Here is a 19,682-nt window from a genome sequence, read left to right on the forward strand (position 1 = left end):
ACGCACAAAATAGAGCGTTATCACATATCCCCTGATATAATTCCTGTGTACATTGAAGGATCGTCTACCACACCGGACATTTATTTTACGTTGAATGTAAATGGAGAAGATGTGGGTTACATGTTAGCCGGTGTCATATATTTTGGAAATGCACATTTTACAGCCAGGTTTATAGATAACACGGGAAATGTATGGTTTAACGATGGTTATGTCAATGGGAGAAAATCGATCCTAGAAGGTGAAATGATTCACATCGACTTTTCAATTTCACCTGATGAGAGGGAGGGAGCCTGTGATGGCAATATACAGGAAAAACTGACTACATTCCGCATTGTAAAACAACGTGGACAGGGGGGACGTACTTGGTACAGGACTCGGATAATGCCACTCGAATGCGATGGCCATCAAATGCTAGTCATTACTAGCTGCTTCCTATGAATCTTCAGTGGCACAGAGATCCTGTCACCTTCTGGACGTTTTACTGTACCAAATTACCACCTAAATCGAGAATCGTTGCGCCAAACGAAGTGCTAGGGACTGAATCGATGTGACTGCCGGCAATGCGAAACGTGCGGAGGGTTCGAAAGGCCGGAAGACTACAAATAGAGTCTAATATAATGTTTGTGTTCCCCTTCACACCATTCACCCATGGAAAGAGATCCTAAGCGCCTCCATGTACATTCCAACTATCTTTTTTTTGTAAGGGTCATTTGGAACCTGAATGGGGTGGTGGGGGTGATGAAGCGTACTGTGATGATTTATTCGCGCCTAATTACTAATAATACATGCTTAATAGTTGAATCTTGATGAACTCGTTCCCCGTGAAGGCGCTCCTTTGTGACATTTTTTATCGACAACGGAATCACTCATTTCGACTTTAGAGAGGAATAATGTGGCCCTGAAACGACCGCCACAAATAGATAAAGGAGCGAGAAGCCTTTACTTTTTGGTTAATGTCCGTCAGAACTTCAGCGTCAGTGGTACCTGTTTCACCACAGTGATGGAAACTTTTAGGATGCGGACTGACGAAAATTCCAGGGCATTGATAGGTCGAGAAGCACCCACTTGGTAGGCGCCGCACGTTTGTTGAACCCACTGCCCTGATGGTCCCTCCTCATTTACCTTTCTCGAAAGGACGCAGCTTATGGGGGTTTCGCACAATGTATTGTGACCGTTGATGCGGCTAGCAAGTAAATTGGCTTCCTCGATTTCCCATTATCCGTACCCATGTTCGTCTTCACAGCTCATGAGTGATGACAGTCCTAGGTTAAAAACCTCTTGAATGCCTTGCCAGCGAGCCCATGGCACTGACGGCGGGTGGCATACGTGATCTGATTCGAGGACGGGGGAACTGTGATGAGAAATACTGGAGTTGTCGTCAAATTCCCTACCACGCTTGGGGAAGGGCCATCGGAATGCTACAAACAAATGATTAGGAACGGAACAGCGATACAAGAGCGTGAAATGTGATTCACATGTAGCACTGGTATGCGTATTGATGAGGTCGCTCAATGTATCGAAGGACTTGATACAAGTCTTGCGGGGGTATTCTCTGTGTTCCTTGTGGGGAGTATCAGCGTCTTCTCACGATATCGGAGACTGGAGGAGACTTGCAGTGAAACGGTGGAAGGTATGCGATTGGCATGGGAGAGACGCGGATGATGACTGGTGTTTGAGTGAGGTGAAAGGGTCAGATTGAAGTACATTGAAAGTGTAACGTACATTTCTGTTGGACGATGGCATATCTTGAGTGTGAGAAGGCATTAGCATCGGTAAGGCACATCACCAATCTGGCAGAGCGCGCGGTGGGTGTTCTGGGAATATATTGTGGGTGGTGGGAGGAGCAGAGACGGAAATGGGCATATGAGGTGCTTCGGGAAAAATGAACGCATCCCAAATCAGTTGTCATCCCATATCCGCCCAATCTGTCCTTCAAGTCAGTGTGAACCTCTAAGACTGAATAGAAGAGAGGAATCTGAAGGATAGCTGGATCAGCAAGGAAGACACAAGTGGCGGGAAAAAAACATACATTTAAAGAGTGCTATGCTTACCCCACTGTTACATCTACAGTGGCCTTTATTCGCAAAAGTCAGGTCTCTGTCCAATACGCTGTTGTCTCTATCGCGATCATCATCAAGCTCCTGGATGTTTGTTTATTTCCAGACACGTCTGTACTCCTGAACAGCGGCTGATAGTCGACAACATTGAGTATTCATGGTCATGTTTGCATGGCGAGTGAGTGACGGTTGTACCAGATCAACGTTACGTGTGGAGTATGAGAAGCTACGGAGCCACTAGACTAGCACTAGATGTGCAAGAACATAAGATAAACAGATTAGCACTGGAAAGCAAGAATATACCTTTGTCCCATGGAGCTCTGATATATCGGTGAGCGGAAGGATGCCACATGCAGTAAGGGAATTAAATTGGAAAGAAAAAGACGCCCAAAAAGATTGGGAAGGCTCGCGTCGACATGGGATGTTGTGCACAAACAATTTCATGCTAATTTCGGCAAAAGCCATGATTCCCATTTTCAGGAGGTTCGTCCGGGTCGGACTCGAAGTTCGGATGCATTTGTCACCACAATCTCGTGCACAAATGTACCTCGACCTGTGAACCGCGTGCTAGTCATTACCAGCGCCTGGCTATGATGGACGTCCGTCATTTGAAATAAAGTTAGACCCTCGCTTGATATCACTGCGAAGTATGTGCTGGCAGACTGACAAAGATTGTATTAAGCATACTGAATGCCTCGCATTGCAACACCTAGACCGTGGCTATGCCTTCTACACCTGGTACCAAATACGATCATATTTATGGTCCCCAGCAACCACCGGAGTCTGCGTATATGACTGGTTCAGAAGATGGGTCAGCCCAACATATGTCGTTTCTTTCCTCCAGGCACCCGACTTCAGCACATCCACCAGTGTCTTGGTGAAAATCCCGCCGTATCCCTCCTCTCCCCCAATTTCCTTCGCATACTGATAATCCAAACAAGCGGCAAGAATTACATGAGAACCCGTATCTGGCTGCCAATCCTTCAACAATACAGATGGGTAACGGGGAAAATGTTTTAATAATTGATCTGCAGCGCGTAGCATATTGTGGACATCGGAATGAAAAGTTGGGTGTGTGGTGCGTATTGCTGAGTCTCCGTCCTGTCGGTCAAAACTGCTGGCGTGGCAGCAGTCTGTAATGAATGTAATATGATGTCCCTTCTTGTGTGATATCTGGGTGAAGAGTGTATAGAGCTCTCTTTCGCTGATGTCGGGAATCCAGTGCTTATCGGAGTCCATAGTGTCTCGATCGATGGGGCACAGAGCATCGATAGGACAAGCACCGGTTTGGCATGTAGATTGTGCGGAAAAGTGCTCTGAGCAGTAATAGCTCGCGCCGTGACCGGCGTAATGGATAATGATGTTATCGCCCCGTTCAATATCAGGGTTGTCAATGAGACCACGGAGTGTTTTCATGATGTTAGTGCGAGAGGGTATCGATGGATCATCTGGAGGGGTAGGATTATGAGAGCCGAGGAGGCACTGGATACGATTTTCAGATACGCCGACGTCTTCGATCAGCGATTTCTTCATTAACAGTGCATCTTCAACACAGCCGCGCAGGGGATTAGATTCGTATGCATCGATGCCGATGAGAACAGCCCAAAAACGAGGCATGCCAACGTGGTGCGGGATCTAGGACAATTGATATGAGCAACAAGGGACTTATGTTCGGGACATTTATGCTTACAGCTGGGGCCAGGGTAGGCTGAGAATTGGGTGCCGCAAGGTTACGACGAAGGTCGCAAAGCCGATTCAGTTGCTTTACATCATCGTTACCTGGTACCAATAAGTTGGATGTTCGAAGGAAGCCCAAGACAGCGCTGCAAAAACGTGCCCATGGTGATTTAGCTCTCCTTCGTGCTTCTTGCAAAACCTTCTCGGAGTCGACGCCTTCAGGAGAGACCATCCCAAACGTCTGTGCGAGCCGCCTCTCCACCTCTTCCAAAAGGCGTATTTCCTCCATGTCCGGATGTTGAACCGGCGTCTAGGTAGTTAATCTGATGAGAGGGAGCTACAGCATCTATAATCATAATATAGGCTCGTACGGGAGGTGGGCTTTCTTGGGGGGCCAGTCCTGGTGAGGCCGAACGTCGACGGCCCGAAATGTGGTGCGTCTGCAAATTACGCTATCGTCAGGAATGGAACAAATGACGACAAGAGACCCACGGTTCGAACGAGTGAGCGGAATGACATCTTAGTCATTGTAGAGCAATTCACGGGGATTGAGCGGGAACGCAGAGGTCTGCGTGCAGCTTCGTGTGGTTTAAAATGCTCCCTGGCTTCCACGTTGCCTTTGCCGATAATACGCTATATCTGCCGTTCGCCCCGTAGTCTGCGCATCTTCTCACGAAAGATTACCTATTTTTGAGGGAAAATCGCTGTACCCACCACAATTTATCTGCTTTGTTAGCACACTGGTTTCTCATGCTCTGTACCTGAGTGAGTCAGAATCAGTGTCAGGTGGCCGCCGCAGATGGAGATAAAATTCTTAGGAGTCGACTAGCAATTTCCCCGATCTGTCGTTATCCGCAATTATTTCGTAGTAAAGTTCAAGTTTACTACGTAACCTTTGAGTATAATCTGGTTTAAAGCCGCTAGCAGACTTCACTGTGCCGCGTTGCCAAGCAGACCACTAACTAAGAAGGTCAGCAAAATGAAGATGGACTGAATAATTCACACAACTTACAAATGGAAGTGTATCATTGCTGGTTGGCGGCTTTTTGAGTCTAAAATTTCGTTTTTGACCGTCTTCTTAAATTCTATAATATGGGATCTAGAAAATATGACGAGAGAATTGTCTTTCGTACTACTCTGCGCACCAATGAGAGCCTACTCTTAATGAAGAAAAAGCGGCTTCCATTGCTGGGACTCGTTCCTACTTCTCTGAGCGATCCGTCCGAGAGATTTTTGCAAAAAAGAGGTACAAAAATAATCTCGACATACCGTTCACCGGTCCATGCAGAACGGTGTCTAACAGAACCAGCATAGCCTCAGCAATATCCAGTCGCCGGTATAGGTTGATTTACAGGATTTGTGACCGAACGTCGCGTCGAGTGCGCTCTTGAGTTGTGCCCTTGGCAGCGAGCTTCCTTCGGCGAATACGCTGTAAGATCGGGTACGCATGCACTCATAAGTAATGTGAGTAGAGGATCATAGCTTGACATGTTGGTGAGAGATAAGAATGAAAAAAGGAGTGAGTGATTGGTGAATGACCACGCTGGGCACTTGGACAAATTCCCTGTCAGTGCCTTGGCGCGTCGGCGACATGTAAGCTGGGACAGCCTGAAGAGGGAACATGTAGTTAGTTTTTTGTACTGTACGCCACGGTCGTCTCTACAGTGGACCATGTCGTGCAGTATGATGATGATGGTGGTGGTGGTAGTGGCGGTAATTTTTAGCGGGTATCTTACGCAAAACGTGGGACTACGTGGACATATATTTGCCGTATCGGCCATAACTGATCTTGCCAACTTACCATCCATCCACTCCGCCTTTTTCCGGATAACCTCCGCTTTCAGTCACAAAGGAACCCTGTGTGTGTATTTACTTGGTATCAGAATAGTGTTCACTGACCCAGTTTGTTTGGGTTCGAAGACGCTGCCAGCATCGCAACCAAGCTCTAGCGGGATGCCGATGCAGCCAGTAGTTTGCAGGCCGGAGAACACTATCCTCTGAAAAGCACTCTTTGACTAGTCAAGCAGATTCCGAAAGAATATATACATTATCTCAAACGCGCTGGTGCCAGGCACTTTCAACAGCTATCGACACCCGACGCAGCTGGTAAGCCTTGGCTGCCGGTACTACGAGGGAATATGATCATCTCTGAGGAGCCTGAGGAAGAATGATGACCTATTTCTACCATCAGTCACCGTCTCTCACGCACTTGCGGATGCAGTTCTCGTTATATCAGAAGCAAACGAAATCATAAGCGACTGGCAACACGACCATCGCCATGTACACAAGAAGATCAAGACGTTCTATGAGCCTGACCTGACTAGGCGCAGGTCGTGGAACACGCCAAGATGGTATATGATACTGTTTTTAGTTCATTATTCGACAGACGGTGCTTTGGAAGCGAATGAAGGAGTTCGTGTAGCCGTTTCGCCTAATTTGTGTTGTTTACGCTATTGGACAGGAGGACGAGGAAAGTTCCCTTTGCAGGACCGATATACTTGGTTCTATCCTGATCGTATTCATTTGTGTCTTTCATACTCCTTTTCGTCGAGTCGATGCGTGCTTCTCGCAGTTATTTGATTTCGCGTTCATCCCTTGAAGCTATCCACCATTCTCATTTCACACTAGTCACCCATGGTGATTCCAATGTCCGTTTATTTAGTATCTACTCATCTAATTTTACCTTCTATATATCATTCGCCATCAATTCACCACCTTGGTTTCAATGCCATAGTCGAGAAAGGTTTCCTGGTTCCTGAGTCCTGCACGATGTATACCTCGCTTCATACCAGATGCTGGTTGATCGGCCACAAGTCGAACTTCACCTGCCTCAATTGCGCCCTTAGAACTCCCCCTGGTTCTAAATCTGCATCAACACGGGGTGACTTTCGTATAGTCTTCAATGCCCATGTCTTCCCATCGCTCATCTCCGAATCTTCCTCCTCAAAGAATGTTCCTATGAAAGCTGCGGAGATCGATACTCTCATGTATCTAGCGCCATCGCAGAGGGCCTTGACAGTTTCACCTTCCTCCTCTTCTCGGCCTCCGCACGACCTGATTTATGAAAGGAGAACTCAGGTCGCTGTTCGTGTTGTTAGTCCAATACTAATAGACTGCCAAGAAGGTTCTACTACGGCATTCGACAATATGAAAGGTATCGAGGGATAAAATGGTGGAGGAGCACAAGTAAGATGAACCCGTCGTGTTGGCCTTCTCTTCACTTCTTTCCTATTCATGTACAGAAGGAGAGTCGACGTGTTGTGGCAGAGCGGATATGAGAAAGCCTGAGAAGAGTTGGCATGGGAATCAGTAAGCTCTGGAATAGAATGATACGCGTGTTGAAGAATTCCACCAAAGAAGTTTCGCTTCGCGCTTAACTGGTGGCTCGAAGTGCCGACAAAAATAGACCATAGGATAAAGCCCTCTTGTTACTTCGTCTGCTTGCGAAGCTACCTCAGAGCTAATTAAATAATTTCTATCAGGGCCGAAATGAGGGATCTCATTGACAACAACAAAACTACTAAGCAAGGACATACTGCATTTAAGAAAACGTTCATTAACTATCAAGAGCGCGGCTTCGATAAGTGCTTGACGCTCAGTGATATGATGGAAGGATAACTTTAAACCGCTAGTTTCGTTTCGCCGTAGATGGAATTCTTTTCATGCATCGGATACAATATCCATAAGAGCGAGGGTTGAACCAGGGACTTTTCGGTCCGGGGCAACAATGTTTTCCGGGCGTTATTGAAATGAGCGTTGCAAGGACCGGGAATATTAGCATCTACATGTTGTCGTGTTGCAGATCTGTGCCAGGAGGCTAACTAGTCTTCTGGCCTCGGGGATGTATCTTGAAAGTACTTGCCAATGAAAGGGTTGAAACCAGTGCTGGCACCCGACAAGTTCGATCTCTACCGTCATACATGACGTCGCGAAAGTTAAACTCATAGATTCGTGTAGGCCCAGGACTCTTCGAAGACAAACAGAAGGTGCATGACCCTCCGACTGAATGCCTGGGTAAAAGAGAACTTTAATTCCCGATGTCAGTGGGGGGAAAGGCACAATGGACCCTCATCAAGCGTAAGTATAGCATAGAAGACCTTTTTGCGTGTCTAACACGTCGCCAACCTACATTGCGGGCATCAGAAGAATCCTCAGAACGAGTAATCCAGAACGTACCATCGCATTAGGGAGGATATCAAAAAGGTACAACACCGTGTCTTTGTTGGTTTCCTGGTAACGAACAGTTTAGAAAATGTTCTACCCGAAATCCAGGTAGGACGTACAACATAACCAGTATCAGGTTCTTTCTGTGTCTCATACCCTATTCCTTCAAGGTCGTTGATACGAGTCTCGTTGTCGCCCTGCCACCTCCACCACATCTGCAAGAAATAATCCATATTAGCCCAGCTGGAGTGGAAAACAGCAAACACTAGAGGGTACGCACGTAATCCACATAACCATGGTGCATCCAGAAGATAGGGTCATTAGGCGACGTCTGTACATCGAATACCTATCAAGAAGCAGAGATAAAATTCACCGATGTAGACAAAGAAGGTCACCCACCTCTCCTCCAATACCGATATGTCCGGCTGCATGAAGGCCAGCAAACATCGTATCCTTGAACGTCGCAAATGTGTCTAGTTCAAGTAGATTTTCCACGAATATCTGTCCTGCCTGGAGTGACCACGTCACATTCTCCTGCCGTGTAATCATATGGTTCGTATTCGTCGATCCAGGTCCAAGATACCGTGTGAGGTTAGCAAAAGGGCCATCAACGACGACCCAGTCGTTTGCCTCGGTGCCTTCCCCACCAAAGTCGACCACGACGGGGGAGGTAGTGAATGAACCGGCGTCGACGACCTCATTCTAGTAAGAGATCTGAAAGTCGTAAACAGAAGGGCTATATTTAATCGATGGTTGGCAATGGGGGAAACGCCTGCACTTACCGGACCAATATATCCACACTCTGAACGTAAGAGTGTTTTCGTGAGCATGGACGAAGTAGCGATGAACCTGCAATATAAAGTTAGATTGTCGATTAAGGAGCCAGGAACGAAAATTTGTACATGTAAGAATCTACGAAAGAGACCACAAAATCCTACGGATAAGTGAGAGTAATGATCATTAATAATAAGCCACTGACTGTCCGGTTACATGCCAACGATCGTTGCCGCCTAACAAATCACTTTGTTCAGAATGGACACCGACCTAATCAGATAAAGACAAGTTAAAATATCCCCAAAGAAGCATACTATGAGCTAAGACTAACCAAGTCATCGTAGCGCGAAACGACATCTGGAATGTTAGTTTGGGCTGGGGCAGCAAGGAGGCAAAGTTCTGCCGCGAAATAAGCGTCTTTCTCCTCTTGTGTTAAAGTGTTCCTGCATGAAGCGTTGAGAGTGTACTAGTGGCAAGAAAGCAATAGTTACCATTCTACGCGAGTAGATGGCTCTGTACAGCCTGACCGTTGACTCGAACTCGAAGCTCTCGGGAGTATTGCTAGTGTGCCAGTTAACTGGACGGCAGCAAAGGCCAACGCGAAGAATCTGAAAAATGCCGTATGCATGCTAATTTCAGACGAAGCGAAGAGACAAAGGCGACGAGGAAGAACTCGACTGGTGTACTTCTCATTTGAGAGAGGTAACGTTTATATTTCCTTCTTTGCGGACGTTCACTTCCGTAACTTGTCAGCAGGTAAGTGTCATGACGCACAAATAGCACGTAAAGCTCCAAGTTCGAGTCCATTTGGTTTGTACGTCGAAGTCTGGGAACATTCTTTGTCGGTTATCGACTCCCGTGATTTATCATGACGACATGTTCTCTCTCGTCATGATGGTCGGCTAGATGTTCGACCTTCCAGTTCGACGATAGTCGCCTCAACTTGAAACTTGGATTTTTATTTTTAAGGTAATACAAGTTCTGGCCTTGAATGACAGAGATTAGACAGCGAGAAAGAAGGCTAGACTATGTAAGGGACATTACTAAGATATGCATGTTCAAATTACGGAAGGTGAATTTGCAGTTGATGGTCCATGGTACGGTCGACTTCATATTGTGTCCAACACCCGTCAGTGACTGAAATAGGGAAGTTCTCAGCAGGGACAAGCTGTTCCGAGTCCTATGAATATAGGTTTTTTCGGTCTTTATACCATCCTGGGATCCGATTTTTGATCGTCCAACACGGCGTTTGCCGCCGCATTCTACCTGACCTCTTCGTGGGAATTTTTCGTATCGTCCATCATTTTCCTGTGACTTTGCTTCCTTTTTGGAATCCAGTCTTTTACGTTCTCTCCGACTTATGATACTATAGGTTCGCGATGCCATGGGCGATTATGTGTTTTTTGGCGCTTTCTATGGAGCAATTTTAATGGTTTGCAGAATAAAAACCCTATTGCTTGAGTGATGCACGTAAATTGAGAGATACGTTGGAGATACGTTGATTTTGTCTTTACATATTGTGTCATTTTCAATGTCCTCTCTGCCGTCCTTCAGCTAATTGCAGCGGGAGCTTGTTTTCTCGTCGGCAAGTGGTGGCCAGCAATGTCGGACTTACAATTTGACTTTGACATATGCTATGATGCAATGTGGCATATAGTGATTTTTTTGACACTTGCACCTTGGCCACCTTCCGATGCTTGGTCTACTCAATGGAATCCCCAAGGATATTTCTCTTAGTGTTGGAAGATTTTTTTGGACATACATTTGTTTTATTATTTTTATTACGAAACGGAGCACAGGCTAAAGCTACGGAAAATCTTTATCGAAAATAAGGAATCAAACTCCGTACACGATCGACCAGTATTTGATGTCGACCCAGCAATATCCTTCTAGGATAATATGCAGAGAATATGAAGGTCCCACCCATAAAACAGAGCAGTACAACTTGTGTTCCGAACTTCTTCCAGTTTACATTGAAGGTATAGATACCGAGCCAGACCAGACATTCTCGATGCAAGTAGCAGGCAAATCTGCTGGGTACTGCTTGACAGGGGTGATATACTATGGTACAGCACACTTTACAGCTAGATATGTGGACAGAACAGGGACCGTGTGGTTCAACGACGGATACATCAATGGTAGAACTTCTAATAAAGAAGGCGATATCACAGACTTGGATATGAAAATGTCTACCGATGGGAGAAAACCTGTACTGGCTGTATACAGGTGGACTTGAGCACAGGGTATTACACGTCTGATAAGTTATGATGGATCAAGAAGGGCGCAGGTAAGGAAAATATTCTAACTATGGACCTTGTCTCTCTTCTCATATCATGTAACATATTATGGATAAATAAAGCAGACGGAGAGCATAGGACTCGGATCCTGCCACTCGGATGTGATGGCCATCAAATGCTAGTTCCTACCGAAAGGCCGCTAACTAACCAGAATATGCATTGAACTATTACGTCGATGGTGGCTTTGTTCTCTAACCTTACGTCAACGGTTTCGTTTTGCCGCAGAGATGATAATCTACTATCCCGCTGTCGACCTTCAAGTTATCCATCGGATGCACTAACCATCAGAATGGCGCATGGAGTCCCACGTATCTGGGATGGCGAACTGAGAGGGATGGTACTCCACCGCAAGCCAAATAGAGAAGAGTTGGGATCCTTCACGCTGGTGTCATGTGTGAGGTGCGGCAGCGGTCAGGACAATGTTCGCTTAGGCTACCTTGCATGTATCACGGTAGAATAAGTGCTAGGCTTGTCAAGGATGATTTTACTTCAACAAGCATAACTCTCGCGGTAGGCCAAAACCTAGCCTTCTACACCGAATACCAAACGCGATCATAAATATGAACTCCACCAACAACCGAAGTCTGAGAATATGACTGATTCAGAAGGTTGGTGAGTCCGACATACGTCGTTTCCTTCTTCCAGTCGTCCGACATCAGAACACGAACAAGTATCTCGGTGAAGATCCCACCATACCCCTCCTGTCCTTCCGTCTCCTTCGCAATCTGGTAATCTCGACACGCCGTCAGATATACATGAGATTCCACATTTGGCCGCCAATCCTTTGTTAGCACAGATTGATAGCCAGGAAGATGTCCCAGTCTTTCATTCGCCGCATGGAACATATCGTTGACGTCGGAATGGGAAGTGGAGTGGAGACTGCGCATTCCTGTGTCTGGGTGGCGGCAAAAAACGCGGGCATAACAGCAGTCCGCGATGAACGTGATGTTATGCCCTTTGACGCGGGATATTTGTGTGAAGAGGGCGTCGAGCTCTCGGTTGCTGATGTTGGGTACGTAACGTCCTCTGGCGTCTAAGGTGTCACGATCGAGGGGGCAGAGAGCTAGGACTTGGTGTCACATTTCCGAAAGTGGTCCGCACAGTAGTAGCTGGCGCCATGCCCGGCGAAGTAGATGAGAATATTATCCCCCGGATCAACTTCAGGCTTGTTAATAAGATCGTATAGCACCTTTACGATGTTTTCGCGAGAGGGAGTCAGGGGATTGCCAGGGATGGGGCTGAGGAGACACTGAATACGCTCTTCTGGTACATGGAGATTTGTGGTTAAGAAGCTTTTCACTGATAATGCGTCTGATACGCAACCACGCAAGGGAGTGCGGTCGTAAGCATCGATCCCGATGAGAATAGCCCAAAATCGGGATCCATGGACACCATATCGGGTTAAGGGAGAAAACCTATGCATATGAGGGGCGGAGAGACGAAGACAATGAAGCTTATCCAAGCCCTCCACATCGTCACTTTTTAGTGTCTCGCTCCCGTCGATGGTGCTGTCAAAACGCTCCCATAGACCCTCGGTCTGCATCCGACGCCTTTTTGCTTCGTCGAAGACCTCCGCAGAGTCGATACTGCCGTCACGATTGACCAGCCCGTATTCTTGTGCAAGTCGGGCTTCCACCACCTCCAAGCGACGTATTTCCTCCAGGAGGTCGTGATCTACAAGTTCCTCCTACACAGCAGAACTGATCAGAGGGGTCAGAGGGTCCACAAAACTGAATCGTACCGGAGAATAGCTGGTTTCTGTGGACATTTGTTGTGTGTAAGGTGGTAGCTGAAAGGCAAGACAGAGCGACCAATGATGCCACCTCCGGTTTATATGAGATAATGACACAACCCAATATCTGAAGCGCCTGCATTTTCGACATGCGATTTGAACGGAAGTAATATTGAAGATACTGACAATAGTGTGGCGGAAAACCTTTCAGAACCTCGCTGCGTCAAGTTTGAGGAAACAGGGACCTCGAAACAACTGGTCTACGCCAGAAAGAACGGGCGAAGTACAGGGTAGGCTGAACATCTTCGAAATCGCCGCTCCAGCCACAGCAATACCAGAGTCAGAGCTCTCGTCGAATTCCTTCTGAAGTTTTGTTTGTGTGCTTGTAGTAATTCGCAGGTCGCGGTATCCCAGGAAATTTTGCAGGAATACGGGAAGTAGACGGAACACGTTTCCGCATTCCAGCCGCTCGGCGTTAGAACACCAACGAGGGTCTTCGTAGAAACCCCGCCGTATCCCTCTTTTCCCAACGTATATTGATAATCCATATCTAGTATCAATTCTTCCCCAACACAGACTGATAGCGAGGGAAACGTCCCGGGCTTTCATCCGCAGCGCGTTGACATTGCAACGAAGAGTTACACGCGTGGAGCGTAGCCCTGTTTCCGTATTGCCACTGGCGTAGTCTGCGATGAACGGAATTCAGTGCCCTTTGACGCGAGATATCTCTGAAGAGGGCGTTGAGCTCTTGGTCGCTGAGGTCGTATATTGGGTGACAATGGTATCGCGATCGATGCGACGGACATCACTGCGCTTGCACTTGGATTCTAGTACAGTGGAAATGCTCAGGACGGTGGTAGCTCGGGTCGCGCCCGGCGTAGTAGATGACGATGTTGTCGCCTCGCTCAATTTGACGGTTGTTAATGAGACTGCAGAGCATGTTGATGATGTTGGCACGGGAAGGAGCTGACGGATCGTCATGGAAGGGATTCGAGCGCCGAGGAGACGTCGCGCTAGGTTCTGTGCCGTGCGGATACGATGTTTGGGTACGCCGATGGGGTTTGCATGCGTTAGGACGAGTTCTTCTTCGAGACAGGTCTGGGTTCAGGTACTATGGGCCGTATTTCAGAGGTCCTAGCAGCCGTAGCTTGGGGAAAGATTGCTGTCTTCGATCGGGGGTTTTTCGTTGATGATGCGATTCGACTCGTATGCATCGATGCCACTGAGAACGTCCCAAAAGCGAGATGCGTCAACCTGGTTTCGGTCTATGAACGTCGGGATGAGCGAGGGTCGATGGTTAGGGAAATATGCTTACGCCGAGGGTCAGAGTAGGTGGAACAGATGGCAGCCGGCGAGGATTCGACGCGTCTTTGCGGCGGAGTTACTGCCCGACGATGATGTGTTGACCCTTCGAAGGATAGTCGCGACGGCGCTACGGAACCGTCCCCGTAGAGATTTGGCGTGCCCCAGGCTTCTTGCAGAGTCGACGCTTTGAGACGAGGACATCCCGAACTTCGGTGCGGGCCGTTTCTCGACTTCCATTAAAGGACCTGTTTTCCACCGCGAAGCTCGGGATCTACGAGTAGTGCCTATGCAATAGATTTGATGAGTGGGTCACGGTATACGGAAAGCACACTCGTACCGGAGCATAGCTGGCATAAGGGTGCGTTTCGAATTCCTTCTTACTACGGTTCCAAAGAACGGCAACATAGTGAGATAACCAAAGTTGCATGGACCCGGCTATTCCAGATTCCAGAGGAGAGGACTGATAATAGGTGCAGGCGGTCTAGACGATATCTGATTCATGAGTCCTCGCCAGACCTTGTGCTGGGCATTTGTATGGATCTGGTCAGGTCAACGCCGCAGGCAAGAGTAATAAAGGAGCGCACAGGCTAGCAAACAGCTGGTCTGTGTATATGTATCCTTTCTCCCTTCTTCTACTTCTTCTGCTTATTGATCGCGAGATTAAGTGAGTCGCTTCTTGCTAGCATATAGGTCATCTTCCTTCCAGGTACACAGAATATTGATAGTACCAGTAGAAATACTAAAGGTTTAGGCCAGTGAATGTGGTAGGAATAGATGTCTCTGCCCAAATCATCTCTGTAAACAGCTTGAATTATTATTAGTTATCCTGCAATGAAAGCATAGAATATTTACAGATGGACCAAGATACCACAAAACGCGTGCTTCAGTCGATAAGCAGCCCAATAGAGACCACAACACGCGCCGTATGCCGATGTAATCCAGGATTTTCCCATCGGTTATCGGTGACCGGCGCTTCGACGTAGACATGAAGAGGACAGAAAGTTGGGTCGCATTTGACTCGGTAGTGGTGTTGGTCCGGGTCAAAGAGTCCAGACATAGTTCAGACCATCCGCGTGGTGGCTGTGCACTTGTAAACTCGTCACAGTCACACACTCGTAGTCTCTGCCCTGACACTGACCCCCGCCAATCCCTCTCAATGCTAATACCAAGGCAACGACAACTGTCGTGGCTATTTACCACCACTACCAATTCGATTTCATACTCGTCGTTGCGTCACCGCGGCACCACTCCACCAATTTATCGGCGCTAATCAATGGTACACTGCCCAGGATCCCGTAACTTTGAATCTGCCTAAGGATCAAAGATCAACGTTAACGTCAACGCCGATCTCTGTCTACAGCAAGACTGAAGTTCAACAATTTGGAACCTCGATGCCGAGGAGGATGAAGACCAACGGAAGGCCGTGCTAGGGTGCTCGAAGTCAGTGCATGGAGGGTAGGGCGGAAGTAGGTTCACGGCAGTCAATGATGTTGAACGACGACAGTAACTGCCAGGAGCAATACCCAAAGGCACATCAAAATCATTGTAGCCATGCGACCGCTGCTACTCCCTTTTTCGGTGTTGGTACAGGGATCACTGGCTGGCAGTACGTCTCTCTATGACGCCAAGCTCTCTTCATACTCAATCACCTTGTTTTCAGCGAAAATTGAAAGTTCTTTGGGCGCTTCATGGACGGATTGAGCATTCCCGGGAGCGGACAGCTTTCAGTAAGGTTTACAGTCTCTCACCATGACATTCGTTTAACAACGTCTAGTCTGTCCCGGCTAGCGCACTCAAAGATGCCACATTGCGTCGACATCGAACATCCCAAGGCTGCCAGTGCTTCCCCGCCCAGTTGTGTCACGGTCGCAGCCCACCAACTTGTGCGACATGGCCTGTCGCACTGGATAAAATGAAGTTTGCCAATCGGCTGCATACCCAGGAAGGATGGACTTTTGATCAATGAAGGAGGGGGGATGAATGACTGACGGCCTGCAGTGGTACCACCTCTCGCTCGAAGAGTAGACCGGATCCGACGGTGTCAAAACGCGTCGAAACCTCGTCAGCCCAGCTCCTGTTGTCACACAGCGACGCATCCTCACAGATCTCCTCCTCCTGTTAGCCTTGTCAACCCCCCCGACTTTCAGAAACCAATCTCTGTGGTGACGATGATTGTCTTTCCTCGATCACCACATCGGATATGGCCGAACGGGATCATGTTCCTTTCCTTCCTCACATTCACCATCCGATATCAACTTGTGGTCCATTGGTATCTGTCGTCGTGAGAGACAAAGTATGTGAGACGTCTCCAATTTATTCTAAAAATCTACCTTCTTGCTAATGCCTCGTTGATTGGGACAGTCTTGATATCGTATATTGGGAGCATGATCTGACGTGATGAAAGAGAGAAGGATCGAGTTGCAGTCGAACTCGCCAAGCGGATCATTCGTACGTCCTGACCCGCTCTTCTTTCTTCTCTACGTTGACCTGATGTATCTTCTATAGGTACTCGGCGCTGATACAAGGATCTCTAAGGACGATACTTCATTGCTGCGCATTCTACTTCCGATGATCCTCTGGATTTCTGCCTCGTATGCTCTCCGACCTTGTGCAATCACTGTACAAATGCCATTCCACCTTCTGTGCGCTTTGTTCCAAATCGGCGTACGACAGGACACCATTGGATTCTACACCCCGAAGATGTCCAGAATGAATACGGAGAAGCTTCAATGAAGGTTCGTTCTCGTTCCACATATTCAAGCGAGTACTATATTCACAGCTATTTTCTCAGCTCTGGAAGCGCACAACTTTGATAGTCGTTATCCTTGCACAAAGTTAATGGTGATAATGCGCAGATACGCTCGTCCTCTGTTCGATGCTGATTTTTTTCTCGTTGATCTGTTGTGGTCGGTTCTACTATCTCGTCCTCTTGCTATGTCTAACGAGATAGCATTTGCAGACGAAAGAAATAAATTCAGCCGTAAATTGACTTGACACGAAGCGACAAATCAGCACGCTATGACATCCCCCTCACAACTCGGAGCGTCGAGGCCACTCCTGCCTTCTCGATAAAGTGCATCATCCATGAACCAAGCAATGCGATAAGCGGGCGTGGTAATGGCCTCGCGACTCATAGAGCAGGCTGGTGGAGTACCAAAAAAATGGCCACGGAAGGTTGAAGACCGCAGTGCCTATCCCGGAAGTGGTCCTTTTGTCCAACCTGGGAGCGAGCTAGACGACCTCCCTCTGCCGGAGAAATGCAGGCTTGACACGGACAGTTTAGCGATCCTTGCAGAGGGTTACGCAGAGCCACCTTGGGAGGCTGTTACTCCGCCCCGGCATCCGGTTGTTATAGTCTTCCTGTGACACCGTGCCAAGGCCTACCTTTGCGAAGCAAACGTCCTTTTTTGTCAATGCCAAAGTCTTCTTTCATGCGTATCTGAGTGTTTGGCACCGGAATTACGAATGGAGAATGTATTCGTAGGCGGGATCGTTTCCTTGGGGCGATTGTCATCAAGACCGATAATGGGTTCGAACGTTCGAACGTTGTAGGCACCGGACCCAATTTCGACCGCACAGCGTGGTCACTACATGCGGGAGTTCTAGGGATTTTCTTCCTTTGCTCATCTTTCAGATGGTCAAAAAATGGCGCAGCCGTGAGTTGTGTCCCTATCCGTCTCTGATAACAAAACTAATAAATGACCTTTCTTGCTTACCAGATGATCCAGAAATCTTCGCTTCAATCGTTCAATCGTTCTCCGTACCAGTGCTGTCGTTTTTGGAAGGGTGACGTATATGCAAAAGAAACATCCGGGATCAAAATTGGAGCCATAATGACGGCGAGACGATGGCGGTTCTGTCCGCAGCAATGATTGAGAGTGCACCTTTGATCCTTGTTGGCTGAGGCCAAATAAGGTACGTGTTATTTCGTTAAATCTGTCCTAGTTTCTCATTCCTCCTGAAGTCTACGATTACGTACCTGTCAGTAGCGACAATGCTCTGGCTAGTCGAGCTCGACCCTACTCCCTATGGACAAGATGCCACACACGGTGAACCAGTGGAAACTAAAACCACTGCAGATAGAGCGCGCTCGTTGGGGACCAATAATCAGTGTCCGAACCTACTGGCTCCTCCATACACAGGTTTCGATGAGACCGTCAAATACTTGTTCGAGGGATCTTCAGTGATTGCCGACTTTCAGCGCCAGAGGAAAAGGTAGACGGTTCCAGCAGTGTCACCGCGAGCAAGCCCATATACACACTCGGGCAGCCGAATGTCTCCAAGATAGCTTGTGTGTGGCTTCGGGGAACGAAAGGAAGAAATGGAAGGTAGGTCGTCGGGCCTGAGCTACAGAAAATATCTCCATTGACGCGAGAGCTTGTAGGAATGAAAAAGATGGACGTCGGCATTGCCAGCTCCGGCAGATTTCGGCATTTGATGACATCATGTTTTCGCGTTCTTGATAACAATTTTTTTGCATCGTCCTTGCCGTTCGCTCGGATCCGGAGTACATCGTATCATATCTCTTTCACATTTTGCAGCATCGCTCTGTAACTCAAACACGTTGTCGTATGAAGAGTACTTACGTCGCTTTCAGCCGATGAGATTGCGTATTTTAACGATTTTCAATTTCCTTACTGGCGCCCCTGGTATTCTCTTACCGATGGCGCTGTTTTTGGTCGGGCACATCCAAAACTCGCCAATCATTCCGATTGTAGTTCTCTGCACTCGCAAAAAGGTGGGTACCTCACGGTCTATATTCATGTACACTCATTCAGCTACTGCCATTATAGCGCTCGTTTCGTTCTCGAACATAGAAAACTGCATTGTGTATGGTGCGCCATGCAGTCGACTCCATGCATCATGCGTTGGACAGCATTGGCCATCAGGGTGACGTACAAGAAGCGAGAGTCGCTTGGATTACGGTGACGAGAAATGTTTGGGGTATGAATAAGATTGTAGGCCTGATGGGGGAGAGGTGCTTCGATGGTCGAGAAGCCTCGCTTAGCGCCCAATGGGTAGCATGCCCTTGCTATTCGATAACATGACTGGTTGTGGTTCGTCCTCGCTCATTACCCCCGTCGAAGGAGGGCCACTCATTTAGTTCTGAGCAGAAATGGTCTCGTAGCGACTTCACTCGCGATGAAGCTGACATCCGCAAAATAAACTTGGGCTGCGCTTCGATGGTTATCAGATGCTCTGATATGATGAAAAGGGTCAGCTAGTAGTTTCGTTTTACTGTAATGATATTCATCTTTTTTACACAGCTTCCGAGGTCAAGGAGCAACACATATACATACCGGCTGTCTGCGGAATATCAGTTCTCCCTCATATGTTTGAGTCACCTGTAAGGAGACAAGACTCAGGAAACCTGACGAATGTCTATTATTATATGATGTGAGAAGGTATGTGCATCCATGCTTTCAGTTCACAGCTCGTTGATCGGGAGCTGAAATGACCTTGTTGCTGCAGAAAATTCTTCGATCTCGCTGTCGTAAATGGTATAAGTGTCATGTTTCGGTCGGCGGGCATGGAACGTCCTCACACCTTCATGGACGGATATCGAAAAATTCGGATGAATCGCAGCGTCCTGATAATATTGGGAATGTCAGAAGGGAAACTGCAGGTCCACGAATAGGGTTTGCAAGCTCGTGGCATGAGCGTCTATGGAAGCAA

At 47.7% G+C, this 19,682-nt stretch overlaps 7 protein-coding genes across 7 annotated transcripts; 4 read left to right on the forward strand and 3 right to left on the reverse strand.

Moving 5' to 3' along the window:
* Positions 1-117: 117 nt before the first annotated feature.
* Positions 118-267, forward strand: EV420DRAFT_1220474 (uncharacterized protein; the record flags this gene model as incomplete). The annotated part of the gene is made up of 1 exon (XM_060466451.1): positions 118-267. A coding segment is annotated over one exon (150 nt), but the record flags the coding sequence as incomplete, so codon positions are not given.
* Positions 268-2,733: 2,466 nt separating this feature from the next.
* EV420DRAFT_1588756 (uncharacterized protein) lies at positions 2,734-3,651 on the reverse strand. Its single transcript, XM_060474863.1, has one exon. It carries the CDS (start codon positions 3,588-3,590, stop codon positions 2,787-2,789), a length of 804 nt encoding a protein of 267 aa, XP_060322532.1. The 5' UTR covers positions 3,591-3,651; the 3' UTR covers positions 2,734-2,786.
* Positions 3,652-7,766: 4,115 nt separating this feature from the next.
* Positions 7,767-9,692, reverse strand: EV420DRAFT_1670085 (uncharacterized protein). Its single transcript, XM_060479040.1, has 10 exons — positions 9,164-9,692; positions 9,004-9,115; positions 8,889-8,942; positions 8,801-8,832; positions 8,681-8,747; positions 8,298-8,600; positions 8,179-8,244; positions 8,018-8,113; positions 7,911-7,964; positions 7,767-7,859 (listed from the first exon to the last, which is right to left on the reverse strand). Exons 1-10 carry the CDS (start codon positions 9,298-9,300, stop codon positions 7,806-7,808), a joined length of 975 nt encoding a protein of 324 aa, XP_060322533.1. The 5' UTR covers positions 9,301-9,692; the 3' UTR covers positions 7,767-7,805.
* A 967-nt stretch (positions 9,693-10,659) lies between these two features.
* Positions 10,660-10,896, forward strand: EV420DRAFT_1222718 (uncharacterized protein; the record flags this gene model as incomplete). Its single annotated transcript, XM_060466475.1, has 1 exon — positions 10,660-10,896. A coding segment is annotated over one exon (237 nt), but the record flags the coding sequence as incomplete, so codon positions are not given.
* Positions 10,897-11,895: 999 nt separating this feature from the next.
* On the reverse strand, positions 11,896-12,350 carry EV420DRAFT_1224201 (uncharacterized protein; the record flags this gene model as incomplete). Its single annotated transcript, XM_060466494.1, is given in 2 exon segments — positions 11,896-12,038; positions 12,050-12,350. Coding segments are annotated over 2 exon segments (444 nt in total), but the record flags the coding sequence as incomplete, so codon positions are not given.
* An 828-nt stretch (positions 12,351-13,178) lies between these two features.
* EV420DRAFT_1753569 (uncharacterized protein) lies at positions 13,179-14,287 on the forward strand (the record flags this gene model as incomplete). Its single annotated transcript, XM_060480457.1, is given in 4 exon segments — positions 13,179-13,617; positions 13,637-13,747; positions 13,776-13,997; positions 14,123-14,287. The coding sequence occupies 4 exon segments, from the start codon at positions 13,393-13,395 to the stop codon at positions 14,285-14,287; spliced, it is 723 nt and encodes a 240-aa protein (XP_060322536.1). The 5' UTR covers positions 13,179-13,392.
* A 2,836-nt stretch (positions 14,288-17,123) lies between these two features.
* EV420DRAFT_1487227 (uncharacterized protein) lies at positions 17,124-18,935 on the forward strand (the record flags this gene model as incomplete). Its single annotated transcript, XM_060470495.1, has 9 exons — positions 17,124-17,368; positions 17,491-17,662; positions 17,726-17,864; positions 17,912-17,921; positions 17,952-18,148; positions 18,208-18,297; positions 18,604-18,744; positions 18,800-18,841; positions 18,883-18,935. 9 exons carry the CDS (start codon positions 17,124-17,126, stop codon positions 18,933-18,935), a joined length of 1,089 nt encoding a protein of 362 aa, XP_060322537.1.
* Between the last annotated feature and the right edge of the window lie 747 nt (positions 18,936-19,682).

This window comes from Desarmillaria tabescens (assembly GCF_030435595.1).
Source record: "Desarmillaria tabescens strain CCBAS 213 chromosome Unknown EV420scaffold_115, whole genome shotgun sequence".
Taxonomy (NCBI): Eukaryota; Fungi; Basidiomycota; class Agaricomycetes; order Agaricales; family Physalacriaceae; genus Desarmillaria; species Desarmillaria tabescens.